Raw genomic sequence first — 15,198 nt, 5'->3', positions numbered from 1 at the left:
TTATCATATTACTGTATTATTGGAGTTTGTTTCAACACAAAAGTTGGACAAGGATAGGAGAACATTCACTTTTAGCTAAGAAGGGAACGACATACTGAGAATGAGTGTCAGCCCGGACAGCTATCTTGGGTGCACTACTGCTACATTCAAGGTCTCTGATAAATCAACCGTTTACTGTTGAAGCTAAATCTGTAGTTCCGCGAGTTGAATTGCAGTTCATGGATTTGTAAATGAGACCAGTTTCAAAAATGTTTTCAATCAGTGTTTTAAAGAGATAACTTGATGTTTTTTGTGAGACTAATCCAAGACGTCGGTGAAATATCCACCCGTCACCTTTTTGGTAGCTAGCTACAACATGACTACAGTAAGTATAACATATTCCTCAGAGTGACGTTTATGTAGACCGGGTGATCATTCATTGCAACTTAAGCGTTGTTTTAAATGATGTCAATGTTGAACACCGTATCATTCACGCATGCGCTAACTAGAGGTGTTAACATTATGATGAATTCAAAAAATATATTAATTACTATCGTGAAATAAAGGGAAGACTTAACTCAAACGTTGCCATGTGTAAAGCTCAGACCAACACGTGTATTTCTTTATGCGGTAACGCGATGTTAATTTAACACTTGATAAATTAACTAGTAACTAGTTTGCACTTTAAAGCCGTGCGTGTGTGTGTGTGTGTGAGAAGTCAAGTACATTTGACTTATGAGTTCATAGTGGATCCACCTGGAATAGGACCGATAAAATAAGCACAAAAGACAGGATGTGATTCCCTAAACCTAATATAATGTAAAGATTGATGTTGATTGCAATATCAAGCCAGTTGAATAATATATACATAACCTAATAATCCATAACCACTGTAATAATATTATTTTTCTGTGCAATGTATCCCAGCAGTGAACCGTCCTCGTCACTGAAATGTATCTGCCAAAGATCACACGTCTCCCCTCCGTCAGGCTGCTGAGCTGCATCCAGCAGCAGCTGCTCCTCCCCTCCATCCCTCCTCCTGCTGCACCCAAAAGAGCTGTGAGTCAGGGTGAATACAGGCGACCGGGCCAGCTCAGAGAGGACAAGTTCCCGTGGGAGCCGATCACCTTTGGCTTCTCAAAGGGTTTGGAGGGGATAAAGAAGCATTTCAAACTGTTGAAGAAGGAGTTCTTTGACCGCTGGGTGGGTCCAGAGGGCAAACCCCTCCTCGAGCACATGCTGGAGCAGAACCGAGTGATGTGGGAGTTCAGAGGCCCAGAGAGCCTGGAGCAGTGGACGGTGTCCTCGGATCGGGAGATCGGAGGCCAAAGCGAAGTTCACCTGAAGCTCGGCAACAACAATAATACCTGTTTTCTGTACGGGACTCTGAACGCGACTCCTCCGAGGGATGGAGAAACATGCTACAGTGGCTACTGCTCCATGCGATCACAGCAACCTCTGGTCAGTTTTACAACTCATACATTCACTTATAATGATGTTGGAGTTACTGTTGTATGATCTTGGCCCATTGAGGGCACTGGGGTCAAGTTCTCTGTATTTTCTCTGGAAATGCCTATTGTCAGAGGCTGATTTCACAACTCGATATATTTGAATATGCCTACTTTAGCCCAAGAAATGCATATACGATTCAGTATTTTTAACTTAAAAGTTCTATTCTTGGTGGTTGAGGAGTCTTTGAAAACAGGCGCTGGAAAGTAAAATATACCAAAAATGTAAACTCGATGATTTTGCATCTGGGGTTTTCTCGGGCAGGAGCCAGTAGATGATGGTCATGAGTTTAAATATTTTTAAATATTATGAATCATAGGTTTATATTCTGTTTTAGTGAATTAACACTCAAGATAATTTAAGAGGTAATGTTCTGCAAGTAAACAGATATTTGGAACATCTATTGATAATTGTGGAACTTGTATGTCACATGCTCCTAGATCTACCTCCAGCCACTTTGGCAGGGAGCCAGACATCTGTGTACCAACTGCCATCATTAGTTATTCCCAATACTGACTAGTTCCTCCTCCTATATTGATCCTTTATATAACACAATGAAAACCTGCCTACACCCAGGCACTGGACACTATTCTCATACAAGCGGCAGTTCGCTGGCTGATGATTCAGCTTCTCGTAACCCCAAAACGTTTCCTCTCCCCAGGCTTCATTTAATAGAAAAAATCCCTACGATCTCTCCACTTTCAACACCCTGCATTTGCGAGTCCGCGGGGATGGACGTCCGTGGATGATCAGCATTGCCACAGACACGTACTACTCTCACCAGAAAAACGACATGTACAATTATTTCCTGTACACCAGGGGAGGACCCTACTGGCAGGATGTGAAGGTGTGCGGAAACTAATTCAAATTAACTGAAGAAAAAAAATAAACGGCACATTGTTTCTTTGCTTTGAGGAAAGCGCTTTTTGATGAGTGTTCTCGAGTCTAATACGGAATGCGAGCGGTCCTTCTAACACTTCTTTCTCATCGACAGATACCGTTCTCCAAGTTCTTCCTCACGCATTGCGGGAGGATACAAGACGACCAGCATCCTCTCTGGCTGGACAAGGTAGAGTTAACGTGGCATTAAAAACAGAAATAGATGAAGCCATGACAAAGTAACAATTGCCTCCAAGATGTCCCCAATACATTTTGCTCACCGTATGTCCCCATTGGTTTACGTTCCACACATCTTTTTGCATCGACAGGTGAACACCGTTGGATTTACCTTGGCGGATAAAGCAGAAGGCCGGTTCCAGCTGGAGATTGATTTTGTTGCCGTCAGCAAAGATTATGCTCACAGTGAGGAGTTTGCCTACGAGCTGTACAAGAGAAATCCTGAAGTTTAAACGCTGGAGATGAACGCTCATTAAATAACGGCGAGGTTATTCTGAATCATTCTGGTAATGAGTCTTGTTTGTTTTTAAAGACATTGTATCAGACTGGGATACTTCAGTAAAAAATCTCTCCAATTCAAGACGTGCAGAAGGAGAAACACAACGGTAACCGGTGACATCTTTCTGTTTTTTTTTTTTACAGTTTGTTTATCGGCCCATTTTCCTCCAACAGATCTAAAAATAGAACCATTAACAATACAAAAAATACTTCATGTGACTTGTGTGGAACAGATTTAATCATACCATAAAGACTAAAACAAGATAGCAATTTTCACTTAAAAATTAAACAATGCAGACATGGGATTCTTTTCATCGGCCTTTCCAAGAAGAGTTAAAACAAAGCACGTCATATTCAAAGAACAAAATTACAGTTTGAAATGCAGCAAAACCGGAGACGGATTCTCCAGAAGAAAAAAAACATTAAAAAAGCTTCATTCAGAGCTGAACTGTGTTAAGAGTCAAGTCTAAAAAGACAAACGGTTAGATGGAAGCAGAAAATAAACGAGTTGACTGACGGCGGACTAAAAGAGAGACTACAGAAATGAAGGCATCAGCTGCCGGAGACAAAATATTTACACGGGAAGAACGGGCTGTACAAAACGTCCCCAAACAACGCGATATCTTTTACATCATGACGAGGCCTCGTCTGGCCCCAAGCATACTCTCTTTCTTCTGCTTCCGGTCTGCCACGTGTTTTTCTCTCCTCGCTCCCCTAAAATAAGATGCAGAAACATCCATAAGAGACCGATGCTGTACGAGTCATTGCTTATAGGAAACTCCGTGTATGCGCCTTCAGTTTAAACATACCTCGTCTGGACTTGGTGCTGTTTGTAATTCTGATGAGAGTTGGCAATCAGGGACTTGTTGGCTGCCGTGTTTTCTTGGTTGTCTCCAAACACCTTCAGTTTACCTAAAAATAAAAAAAGTTTATAAACAGGGATTTCTATGTCTACCGATACAATACGGTGTGTTGTACCTGCATGAGGCTTGTAGGTGAGGGGACGAGAAAGGCTCTCTTTCAGGTCAAAGCCAGACTTCTTTTGAGTCCCGGGGGTTGTTGACATGCTCGTGTTGCCGGTGAAAACAAACGCTGCTTTGGAAGTAAGCGGGTAGGAAAAAAATTAAGCTTACATCTTTCGGCAAATGAAGATACGGATAGGATTTTTAAAAAAAGGTACCTGGATTTTTCGTGGCAGAGCAAGTCGAAAGCGTGACATTTCTGGGCTTTCCTCCACCAGCGGCCTGTTTTTTTGGGGTGCTGGAGATCACACCAAGCGACGCGCGGGCCGGCGTCTTCACCAAGGACTTGTGGTTGGCGTTGTCACGCGTGGCTTCTGTGAACCTGCAAACACGCGCGGCTGTTAAAGCGCCACGTTGAACTCCACGGAGCAACGGCGATAAGATGCATCCGAGCCCCTCTGGAAGTTTTCAAGTTTCTCAATATTACATTATATTCAATATTGAATCAAAAAGAGATTTTCATGTTTCTCTTCTGACAACAATCATTAGAAAAAGGCCATTTCATGGCAAAGTGAAAAGGGGAGTGAATGTTTACGCTGCTTTCACTCATACAGATAGAAGTGGCGGGAAGTCTCTTTTGCAAACATGTATTTAAATTTCTTTTTTTAATTGAGCTCGACAAAGTTATGACACTAGGAGGTCATGGGAGGAAACTATTTAAACCACAGGAGAGTTCTCCGAGAGGAAAGGCGGCTCACCGAACATTGACCCTGCGAGAGGAAAGGACCGACGGTCTGAACGGAGCGTCTTCCTTCACGGCGGGTTTGGTTGGAGGGGGTTGGAGCGTGCGTCTGTCCTCGGCTGGTCTCTTGGCCGTCGGGACGGGGCTGAACATGGACGCAAGACTCCGATTCGCCTTCTGCAGAACATATGAATTCAGCCCGTCGCTTTCACTGCACTCTGGATGCCGTTAATATACTGAAACTGGTGAGGACACCTACCCCTTGAGCTTTGCCCTCAACTTGCTGCGGTTTACTTTTGCCTGAAAGCCTCTATAAAAAACAAACGGAACATAAAGTAAAAAGATCCAATCCAAAGTCCACAAACTGAACTAATATATTTCTGGATGAAGAAATGAAGAAGTGTTTGTAAGCTTTTGAGTACCTTTGGTTTTTTAACTGAACTTCTGGAAGCCTCCCTCTGCTTGGTCTTTCTCTGGACATACGTGTCAATCGACTCCATCTTGTTAAAATGTGCCTCGTGGAGTTTTTTGAAGTCTATGAAAGATTAGTGATGATATGATTAGTTTGTGTGATCCACAAGATCGGGAGGAGCAACAACAAAGAGGACTTACTCGGGGTGGTGGGCTTCAACAACGGCTTGTTCTTCTGCTGGAGTCCTTGGTAACGAGGAATTCTGCCGGCGCGGGTCACTCGGGGTGCTTTTTCTGGACACGGACATTTACAAATGCGTGTTGAATGAAGGATTAGCACGTGATCACATCTGTGTTGAAGCCAATGACAACTGCAGCAACACACAAACACGTGTACTACTGACCTGTGTCGCTCTGCACGGGTGCTTCGGCCTTAATGTCCGGCTGCTCGCCGCCAGGGGCCTCCTGGGGAGCCTCAGTTTGACGCTTGTCAGAATCCTTGGTAGAGGACACTTTTCTCTTCTGAGCACCCAGAGCAGCACAGGGTGGACTAGATGCAGCCACTTCAGTGTCACCCTTTAAAAAAAAAAAGGAACAGCTGTTCAGTCTCTGCAACCAAGAAACTGTGCATATAGACCTCAGTACCTACAGGGTTCTTACACATTTTGACCAATGGATTTCCATGACTTTTAACCAAATTTCCAAGACAAAACTGAAATCTCGGCATAAGCATGAAACATGTAGAAAATGTTGCGTATCGAGAGCGTATGCCGGCTTATATTTTGAGCGTCTTTCTTGAAAAAAACATTAATTATGTCAAACTCGGCATCAATGAACATGTGATTATAACAAATGTCCATGACTTTTCCAAAACTTTTATGATTTTAGTTTTTTTCATGATTTTCCAGGCCTGGAAATGACCATTTTAAAGTTCCATGACTTTTCCAGGTTTTCCCTGACCTAACTTTATTTATATATTATGATGTGCTATAGTTACCTCTGCAGCACTCTGAGGTGAACTGGGATCACACCGGGTCGCCGGTGCCGGATCGGAGAGCTTCCTCTTGGTACCGTGTCCTCTGCCTCTGCGCGTGTTCACAAACACAGTGGGTCTGAACACGTCTTTATTTTCCTGAGCACAGTCTTGTGTCGCTGTTTCGTCTCCTTGAACATCAGTAACATCGTTCTCTTGAGCCTGGAAAATACACATCGTGTATATATACATCAAGTAATCATTCAAAAAGTTAATTAAGTTACATTTTATGTCGCAGTGAATCGGTGTCGTTGGTGAGGGTTTCGGTACCTGGCTTTCCTCCTGCGTGTCCTTTTCTCGTTGATAATGCTGCCTGATGACTTTCAGGAGTTTATCGGCCTGTTTTTGGAGAAAATGATGTGAGCTGGTTGAGCAGAAATTGCGGCAAATGCAAACATTAGCGAGTTGGCATCATAACAGTAACCGTTAGCGTAACGCGAACACAGTTGGACAATAACCCGAGAAGGATTTTCTAAATTCATTCTAAAAAGTAAACCTACGTTAACGTTACCTTCATATTCGCTTTTAGCCCGAGCGTCTTAGCGAGGCTCCTCAACTCTCCATATTTCTTGGAGTCCAAATCCATCTCGACGTGATAGTTTATTCCGTTTTGTGGGAAGAAATCTGCGATAAACACGTTTTACTTTCCACGCACCGCGAGCTGTGGCTGTCTGACGGTTAAAAAAGTCCTCCGATTCAAAACACAGCAGCGGGAGCCGTGTGATTGGCTCCTGTGCGTGTCCGGATGTGCCTCACAGCCAATCAAAGCGAAGGGACGGTTGTTCCTTGGCAGTTTACCGATAGTTCCCACATTTCTCCAGGTGGGGGCAGTGTTGCGCCGAGAAAACGTAAAAAAGTACAAACGAGGAAGAGACGTCTTGCCAGAGTTCAAATTCTCAAGCGGGTAAAATAGCAGGCTAGCTTTTCTCCAGAACTATTCACTGACATGGAATTTGAAGAGAGCCTTATAATCCAACGTGAACACGCTTTAAAGATGACCAGAGAGACAGAACACAAACTTCGGATGACTCTTCACTGCCAGCAGTGCAACACTGTGTTGGGGGACTCCCTCGGCATCTGTGGGGAACTTAAATGCATGGACTCCATCGTGTGTATAAGTAAGTGCACTTCATCGTGTTGCGTAGTTATCGTTGTTAGTAGTAAATTATTTTTGTTTTGTAAAAAAAAAAAAGGAAAACCTATTGCATTGTGCAAAAAAAAAAATACAGTTTTGTCTTTATCTGTCCGTTTGTTTCCTATTTTGATTTTTAGTTTGTGTTATGCAGGGTCACGTGCACAACACGTCATTGATCAATACTTTGCTGCTTGTCTCCCCTCAGGAGTCACTAATGATGTTGCCATCAGTGATTCCATGGAAACAGGACATAAAGGGGAAATGGCTAGTTGGTGAGTGAAAAAAAAAACACAAGGGTGTTTTTAGCTTAAAAATAAATGTAAAAAACACTGTCAGTAACCAACACATGTGGAGGAAGTTAAAAAGTGTTTTCAAAATACCATGTTTTAATATTATGTTTCCTGTCTTAACCTTACTCACTATAAAGTTCTGTAATTTAAATAAATTAGTGGATACATCTTAAGAGCAGTGTTGAAGGACGAACACATACACCCATATAAACAAAGTAATGCATACATCATAACATCCCCATACACTGTATTGGTACATCAGATTTAGGTTCAAAATATTGAAATTATCTCAATTCTCGGTGGGGAACAAAAAGTATCTGTATGAAGGATTTTTGTTTCAATGAGCCCTTGAGCAAAGCACACATGACTAGTCGTAAGAGGTCCCACATAAACACCTATTGCCTGATTACGGAACCTGTTCCTACAGCAACGCCGTAAAGGTTGCTCTCTGCGTCCTGCTTGTGTTCTGTATGCTTTTGTTTCCTCTCAGCATCTACAGTTCTCTGAAATGTCGCGGCTGCCGCTGTGCTGTCGGGATAATAATCCACTCCGCCCCGTTGCGCTTGGCCGCAGTTCGCTCCATGTTCCTGCTCCACAAAATCAACATCAGTTGGTGAGCACAATAGGCTTATTGACTTCTTGAGTGCAGGTTTACGGCTGCCTATGTGGCTAAAGTAAACAAGCTTTATGAGTGTTGTCCATTCTGTGATTTGCTTTATTACCTTCGCATTGAAAATGCGGAAGGTTATGTTTTGATCGCTGTGTATTTATTTATTTATTTATTTGTATGCATGTTACTCGCATAACTTAAAAAGTATTAAACCGAATCGCATGACATTTGGTGGGATGATTGGTTATTATCCGGGGACCATTTGATTAGATTTTGGGATTGATCGGGTCAAAGGTCAATGTCAAGGTCATGAAAAGGTCAACATCTTCTCTTTACCATAGCACGGTCAATTTTTATCCAATTGGCATGCAACAAATGCCAACATGTTCATAATTCAATGCCCAATCTTGTGATATGCGAAGGTATGCGCTTTACCGAGTGGCCATTCTAGTTTATTTTGTATTTCATGTTAGGGATTAAAACAACCCACCTTTCGTTATTTTTTTCTCCCTCTGCAGTTACATCCTCAACGGTAGCTCAATGGTGACATCATCCTCACTGGCATTTGATCTGAAGCCCCTCAGAGAAAGCATGAATAAGGTGACACAACCAGATCTCTTCGCTTCAATCTAATACTCGCATCATCATCTCATCGCATATGATAAGCACTCACTTGTTCTGTGAAGCCGGTTCATTCACTCGGTCTGATCCTGCCATTATTAATTTAAATTTAATACCAGTCGACGAGTCCTACTTAAAAGACCCATTTCATCCACTGATTGTTCTTTTACACAGACTCTATGTAAGAAGGTTTTTTTGCTTCGCCTTTTTCATAATTGCAGATGAGGCAGCAGTTCGAAGCGCAGTTGCATCACATGTCGCACGTCAAAAGCAGACTGGCTGTTGGGAGTGTCAGCAGTGAATTTATCAAGTAGTGTGCACATGCAACAGGACTTCACCTCGCCCACGTGTCCTCCACTCGGTTCTGCAATCCTTCTGTTGGACCAGTCTGTTTTGTAAATTGTCGTTGTTCCTTCTTCCGGTTTTGTGTTTCCATTAAACATTTTTGACGATGCAAAGAAATACTATTTTGGTCTCATTCATAAGTTTAGATCAATGTCTGCAGACTTGTTGTGATGTGGTTTAAACTCACTCCTCCTGACTGCTATCAAATCCGTTTTGGGATATCTATTATTGCCTTCGCATTGAAAATGAGGAAGGTTATGTTTTGATCGCCGTGTATTTATATATATATTTATTTGTATGCGTGTTCCTCGCATAACAAAAAAGTTTTAAACCGAATCGCATGAAATTTGGTGGGATGATTGGTTATTATCCGGGGACCATTTGATTAGATTTTGGGATCGATCGGGTCAAAGGTCAAGGTCATGAAAAGGTCAAAATCTCCTTGAATCGCATGAAATTTGGTGGGAAGATTGGTTATTATCCGGGGACCATTTGATTATATTTTGGGGTCAAAGGTCAAGGTCATGGAAAGGTAACTCAAAATCTTCTCTTTACCATAGCACGGTCAATTTTTATCCAATTGGCATTGAACTAATGCCAACATGTTGATAATTCAATGCCCACTCTTGTGATATGCGAAGGTATGCGCTCTACCGAGTGCCCATTCTAGTTATATATGTATTTTAAATATATACAACTCATCAGGTCAGCGTGCAGCCAGGGGCTGAATAACCTGAGAATACCAGGTATAAACAGCAGCACCAGCACTCATAATAAATAGTGCTTTATTATAACTTTATATAACTATAGTAAAGTTTTAAATGTATTCTTTCTATTGAACGATCACTTGTATTTTCCTCTCCTCTTTAATGAACTTGTTTTGATGTATTAGATATAATTCATCCAGTTTTGTCTGTATTTTTGGTGCAAATTAAAGCGACACAGTAACTCCCTCTAAAACCGAAAACCGTGATTTCCCATTTCTCTTTTTTTTGGAGGGGATTTAATAAACACACACACTCTGTTCATTCGAGAGCCTTGTAGGTGCAGTTTTTTGTGTAACTTTACGACAGCCAGCTAGCGGTTTGGCCCTGTTCGTCTTCATGCTAAGCCAATAGCCTCCAGATCCATAGCATACAGTCCGAAAGTAAGAGAATAAGCATGACGTATTCCTATAACCTCAAAATACCATGGAATAAATGTGTGTGGCCTGTTAGTGGGGACACTTCATCCAATGTAGTGTCTCTATTTGTCATTTAATAATTTGTCTTTGACCTCACGTGAGCTAGAGACACTCTCCCTCCGAACACGATCATGTACGTGACGTCATTCATTCGGCAACAACACTTAAACTGCGAGTAAAGATCAACACGCAGCCATCCGATTGGCACCATGCTGCATTTTATTGCTGAATTTCTGAAACAGATTCTTTTTTTATCTGAATACAAAACCAGACAAGAGGCTCACACACAATAAGCATGCCCATCTCCTCCCTCTGGAGTGCATAGTTTCTACACAGTCCACCTCCTCGGTGGAAAAGTTCACCAACAAAGTAATGTCATTAATCATTTATCCTAAGCTCTTGTATAGTTGTTTCTTCTTCATGGGAACGAAGGCGGAGCCGTGCTTTCCAGCTGCACTGTGGCAGAACCAACATGGAGAGAGAGACAAGAAACACCTCCAACTCCTTCTCCGTTACTTCTTCTTTTTGGTGCAGTTTACTCTGAGATCAAAGCCACGTCGACACGCTCGAGTTGAGTGTCCAACAACCGTCCCCAGGTTGTCACCTTGTCGCAGAACTTCTGATGTGAATGTTTCGATTGCCTAGTTACACTCATTTACATTACAAAGTTGGATTATTGCATGCAATACAAATCATTCATTAGTCCGCTATATCATGCATATATATTTTTTTCTCTTCTTCTGAAAACCCATATATTCGTGTTGCGAGACGGCTACGTGTTTATAAATATTGATTATAAATCCCCACAAAAGAGCATCACAGGGTTTTTTAGAACACAGTATATTCCAAGACAGGATGGCGACGATGACAGTGCAAAGTTCGTACGCAGAGAGAAAGTGCTTTTCAAAACGAGGGTCAAAGGTCATTCAGTCAACTCCTTTGCGGCCACGGCGTTCCTGAAAGTCGACATTTCCTCCAGGAAGGGGCGGGTTTTGTGGATGTACAAATGCTACGAGGGTCGAATTTGAAAGCATCTCTCGTGCGCCGCGTGGTTTGGATTATTGTTTGGTTTTTTTTGGCGTTAAAGAACGCGAGGCGGGGAAACATGCGAGTGCCGACGTTGCTCCGTCTGTGAACTACGTGATGCTACAACTGTCCTCACAGACACGTTGTTCCGCAGGAAGCATCGCCCAAACCTTCATCAGCGATACTGTATTCTAAAGCCAAATAGTATACGGCTCCCAAAGAAAAGGTGACTAAAGGATAGCTACCGCACGGAGGTGTCGAAAGATAGCGAGGAATCGGGGGAGGGGGACATATTAGACTCCTTTTGACACCTACACCCTGGAACTAAACTCATGCATTATTGTAGGTTATTGCTTCTAAAACTATAATCAAATACAATTTTATGAATTAAAACATCTCGCTCTGAATCTCAAAACTATGAGGTATTATGTACAGTACAATTTCATGATGATATCTTTAATTTCTAAGACTAAAACAATGTCAGACCCCTACTAATTATACCCAAATCTAAGATTAAAGCACTACTCTTCTAGAATATAACATTTCTCTAAGAGGTTTCCTTCTACGTCACATCTGAGACTGGTTGTTTTGGGAGCTATTCGGCTGTCGCATAATTACTCTCGAATTATGTTACTCATATTGAGCCGACACACTTAAATCAATTAATATTAACTGCATGTCCTGATTGGGTCATACTTTATGGTATTTTCTTAATTTTTTTAAATCATGCTACTTATTCCACACACTAAACATGGAATCAAAAGGTAGATCTTAAGATTGTGGAACGAAGCTGCATCTAAATGTGGTTTAATCGAAACGGTTTAGCGTGTCAATCTACCACCTTTTAATGGACTCCAGCTTAAGTCTAGAAAAATTTATTTCACTATTCTTCATAAAAGCAAGCGTCACTACTGGTCATGCACGGCTACTGTAATGTTGGCACCGCGGTGCCGCTAGATAAGCTAATGCGCATGAGTCTATACATATCTTGATGGAAGACATTGGTGATCTTGTCGCTTTCAAACAACTCGTCACTTGTTTATACAATATACAGTTTGGTCAACAACATGACAGTCAAGATCAAATATTGCACAAATCCCGGTAATTGTGATTTCTGTTTTTCCTCTCGTTTTCTATTTTCTTTCCGATCAAAATTAAGATAAAATTAAAAGATAAGGAAGTTTCCTTTCAGTAAGGGCAAATCCAAGGTAGGCATGATTAAAATAGGAGCTGCTATTCCAGCGCCGGTGTCTGACGTCTTACTGGACCGAGACACGGCGGGCAGAGACGGAGCGAGACGTTTGAGACGACAGATTCACGGGGGCGGGAAAAAAATTCCTCTTACCCGATATACGTCATTTCATATCTCGATAACGATGAATAAATAGTCTTTATGAGATAACCACATGTTTTTTTATACTTGTGTGGATTAAATACTGGACAAATGAGTATTTTCTCATTTTATTACAAAGTGTCGTTCAAAAATAATCTGATCTTTTCAGAAATTGGAGTCGTTATTATCAATTTAGACGATGTAATTGTGTATCGTGACCAAATATTTTATCCCCGTATGATTTCATTGAAAGTCGATAAATAATCATATTGAATTATCGGCCGGCCCGACACAAAAGGAATCAAATCATGCATTCTGTCTCTTCCCGCAGCCTTTAAATAATGTCCTGCTTAGACATGTCTCACGCGAGAGCTCATGTTAAAGGGGAGATGGACAACGAGAGAACGCATCCACGGAGAACGCAAAAATTAAAGTAAGTCAAGGGGCGACAAGACGAAGACAAAATGAAGAAAACAGTGAGGGAAGGAAACGGGACTTTCCTAATAAAAGACTCAATTTAAACGCAGTAAATGGCCAAATTTGTGGGATATCAAGGATAAAGTGAATATTGCCAATTCTATCTCTACCTTCAATTAGTGAATACACCTGCAGACTTGACAAAGGAGAGCACAGAAAATGCAAAAATACTACATTGTGTACTTGCTTTGGAACAGATGCATAGGACACCACAGTTTGAGTGAGTCGACGTTTTCCTCAAAAATGGTCGTAGTTACAGTAAATGACAGAATGCATCATGTGCTTCTGGGCTGCTCTGCCTTCTATTCATCCCACTTACTATTAAGCCTCTAAAACTATAAATGAATCCAACGACATTTACAACTGTGGCGCTCGACAACCATTACGTTACTCGTCCTGATCACGCTCGTAATGGCGATGAGGTAGTGCAAAGAAGAAGAAAAAACACCCTGCGAGTGTGATTTAAATCACAGGCCCTTGATCTTTGCTACAGTGTCTTGCGTCTTTAGTTTGTTCATTATCGAAATACTTTGATCTAATAACAGAGAAGGTGGGTATCTTTAAAAAAAAGAAGAAGAAGATGTATTCAAAAAGCATCAGGGGGGTGGGGGGTGCTAAAGGGGATTGGGGGGTGGCAGAGTCCCAGAAACAGCAGGAAGGAGGGCATCCGGGTCCCAGAGGCCCAAAAGAGGTCATCTTCACCATGACTCCTCCTGCTTTACCTCCACGAGTCTGGGTGGTCGTGGTCGTGGTCGGTCGATGTTCCTCCAGTCTGGTTTCACTGCTGCATTGACTGGAGAAGCCATCCTAGAATAACAATGGACACGTAATTTCTTCATTATACAATTTGATCCAGTGTCTTCTACAGCTGAGCAGCAGGAAGACAAAACTATATTAATAACCTAATCTAGAAATCTGCCTATTTCTCAATGAACTGATTAACTGTTTGTAAAAAAAAAAAAATTAAAACCCAGATGTTAGCTTCCTTCGCCCAAGGGAACATACAACCGATTATCACAATTGCTCCAGCTCTAATGTATATCCTTAAACACATGGAAACATGGATTGTAAATCTGGCTAAAAGGGAGAGTTGTCGGATTTTGTAGATTGTGTGACTAATCAATCAATTATCAAAATGTTTATTTAATATAGAAGTGGATGTTCTTCCTTTAAAAATATACATTGTCAATTCCCCAAAACGAGGAAAATGTGCGGAAAGGATCCGTCTATGACTGACGAGCACTGACCTTGGTCCGAAATGATGCAGAGGTATTTCCACTGGGGTTCGAGCTGCTGCGGCTCACAATGGTAAACAAAAGCCGGAGGGGTTTCTTCTTCTACGGTGGCACATCCAGGTCTCCCGTACTGGACGAATACGCCCGGTCCCGTGACTCGTGTCCGCGCCGGGCGAGGTCGCATTTAGAGACGAATAAACCACCGAGAGGGTCCCGCTTTTCACGCTTCCTCCGTCCCGGGAAGGAGAAGGTCCCCTCGTCCACCGTCTCCGCACACCCTCCGCCCTACGCCATTTTCGCTCTGTTACTACCAGCATACGGAAGAGGGTTCCGATTGAGCCGTCGACCCGTCAATCAAACTGGAGGCCCGCCCCGGATGTACTTCCTCTTTTTACTCTCTTACATTTATCAATCAGCTCCGTGGTGCGTTTACTGCCGCCAACTGACAAGTACCGCGATGGACAGAATATTTTTAAAGAAACGTGTTTATATTTACCTTCGCATTGAAAATGCGGAAGGTTATGTTTTGATCGCCGTGTATTTATTTATTTATTTGTATGCGTGTTATTCGCATAACTCAAAAAGTATTAAACTGAATCGCATGAAATTTGGTGGGTTGATTAGTTATTATCCGGGGACCATTTGATTAGATTTTGGGATCGATCGGGTCAAAGGTCAAGGTCATGAAAAGGTCAACATCTTCTTTTTACCATAGCGCGGTCAATTTGTATCCAATTGGCATGCAACTAATGCCAAAATGTTCATAATTCAATGCCCAATCTAGTGATATGCGAAGGTATGCGCTCTACCGAGTGCCTGTTCTAGTTATATATGTTGTTAGTGTGTCAGTGTTGAAACCAGAATGTACGAAAGCATTAAACGCACTCTCGATTGACGTATACACACGTTAGT

General features: G+C 42.0%; 3 protein-coding genes across 5 annotated transcripts; 2 read left to right on the top strand and 1 right to left on the bottom strand.

Moving 5' to 3' along the window:
• The first annotated feature begins 18 nt into the window (after positions 1-18).
• ndufaf1 (NADH:ubiquinone oxidoreductase complex assembly factor 1) lies at positions 19-2,886 on the top strand. 2 transcript variants are annotated; one of them, XM_056425927.1, is made up of 5 exons: positions 19-364; positions 910-1,440; positions 2,150-2,335; positions 2,483-2,557; positions 2,697-2,886. In XM_056425927.1, the coding sequence occupies exons 2-5, from the start codon at positions 931-933 to the stop codon at positions 2,835-2,837; spliced, it is 912 nt and encodes a 303-aa protein (XP_056281902.1). In that variant the 5' UTR covers positions 19-364; positions 910-930; the 3' UTR covers positions 2,838-2,886. The 2 variants fall into 2 exon arrangements, with proteins under 2 accessions (XP_056281902.1, XP_056281901.1); XM_056425926.1 differs by having other exon boundaries at positions 907-1,440.
• Positions 2,887-3,099: 213 nt separating this feature from the next.
• Positions 3,100-14,572, bottom strand: nusap1 (nucleolar and spindle associated protein 1). Of its 2 annotated transcripts, XM_056425924.1 has the most exons (13): positions 14,299-14,572; positions 13,774-13,858; positions 6,302-6,370; positions 5,996-6,193; positions 5,403-5,574; positions 5,200-5,292; positions 5,010-5,122; positions 4,847-4,897; positions 4,604-4,764; positions 4,064-4,227; positions 3,862-3,978; positions 3,693-3,795; positions 3,100-3,597 (listed from the first exon to the last, which is right to left on the bottom strand). In XM_056425924.1, the coding sequence occupies exons 2-13, from the start codon at positions 13,855-13,857 to the stop codon at positions 3,510-3,512; spliced, it is 1,413 nt and encodes a 470-aa protein (XP_056281899.1). In that variant the 5' UTR covers position 13,858; positions 14,299-14,572; the 3' UTR covers positions 3,100-3,509. The 2 variants fall into 2 exon arrangements, with proteins under 2 accessions (XP_056281899.1, XP_056281900.1); XM_056425925.1 differs by lacking the exons at positions 13,774-13,858; positions 14,299-14,572 and adding an exon at positions 6,543-6,712.
• oip5 (opa interacting protein 5) lies at positions 6,978-11,443 on the top strand. The gene is made up of 5 exons (XM_056425929.1): positions 6,978-7,149; positions 7,372-7,438; positions 7,947-8,069; positions 8,585-8,666; positions 8,909-11,443. The coding sequence occupies exons 1-5, from the start codon at positions 6,978-6,980 to the stop codon at positions 8,999-9,001; spliced, it is 537 nt and encodes a 178-aa protein (XP_056281904.1). The 3' UTR covers positions 9,002-11,443.
• Positions 14,573-15,198: the final 626 nt, after the last annotated feature.

Source organism: Pseudoliparis swirei, chromosome 11 (assembly GCF_029220125.1).
Source record: "Pseudoliparis swirei isolate HS2019 ecotype Mariana Trench chromosome 11, NWPU_hadal_v1, whole genome shotgun sequence".
Lineage (NCBI taxonomy): Eukaryota > Metazoa > Chordata > Actinopteri > Perciformes > Liparidae > Pseudoliparis > Pseudoliparis swirei.
Note: the sequence above shows the minus strand (reverse complement) of the source record. Positions and strands in the feature narration are given on the sequence as shown.

Excerpts from the sequence above, each read along its gene's own strand:
- nusap1 (XM_056425924.1), bottom strand. The coding sequence starts at position 13,857 with ATGGCTTCTCCAGTCAATGCAGCAGTGAAACCAGACTGGAGGAACATC. Across the intron at positions 5,123-5,199 it reads GTTGAAGCCCACCACCCCGA|ACTTCAAAAAACTCCACGAG; the intron begins GTAAGTCCTCTT and ends AATCTTTCATAG. Across the intron at positions 4,765-4,846 it reads TTGAGGGCAAAGCTCAAGGG|AAGGCGAATCGGAGTCTTGC; the intron begins GTAGGTGTCCTC and ends TATGTTCTGCAG.
- oip5 (XM_056425929.1), top strand. The coding sequence starts at position 6,978 with ATGGAATTTGAAGAGAGCCTTATAATCCAACGTGAACACGCTTTAAAG. Across the intron at positions 7,150-7,371 it reads GGACTCCATCGTGTGTATAA|GAGTCACTAATGATGTTGCC; the intron begins GTAAGTGCACTT and ends GTCTCCCCTCAG. Across the intron at positions 7,439-7,946 it reads AAAGGGGAAATGGCTAGTTG|CATCTACAGTTCTCTGAAAT; the intron begins GTGAGTGAAAAA and ends GTTTCCTCTCAG.
- ndufaf1 (XM_056425927.1), top strand. The coding sequence starts at position 931 with ATGTATCTGCCAAAGATCACACGTCTCCCCTCCGTCAGGCTGCTGAGC. Across the intron at positions 1,441-2,149 it reads TGCGATCACAGCAACCTCTG|GCTTCATTTAATAGAAAAAA; the intron begins GTCAGTTTTACA and ends TCCTCTCCCCAG. Across the intron at positions 2,558-2,696 it reads ATCCTCTCTGGCTGGACAAG|GTGAACACCGTTGGATTTAC; the intron begins GTAGAGTTAACG and ends TTGCATCGACAG.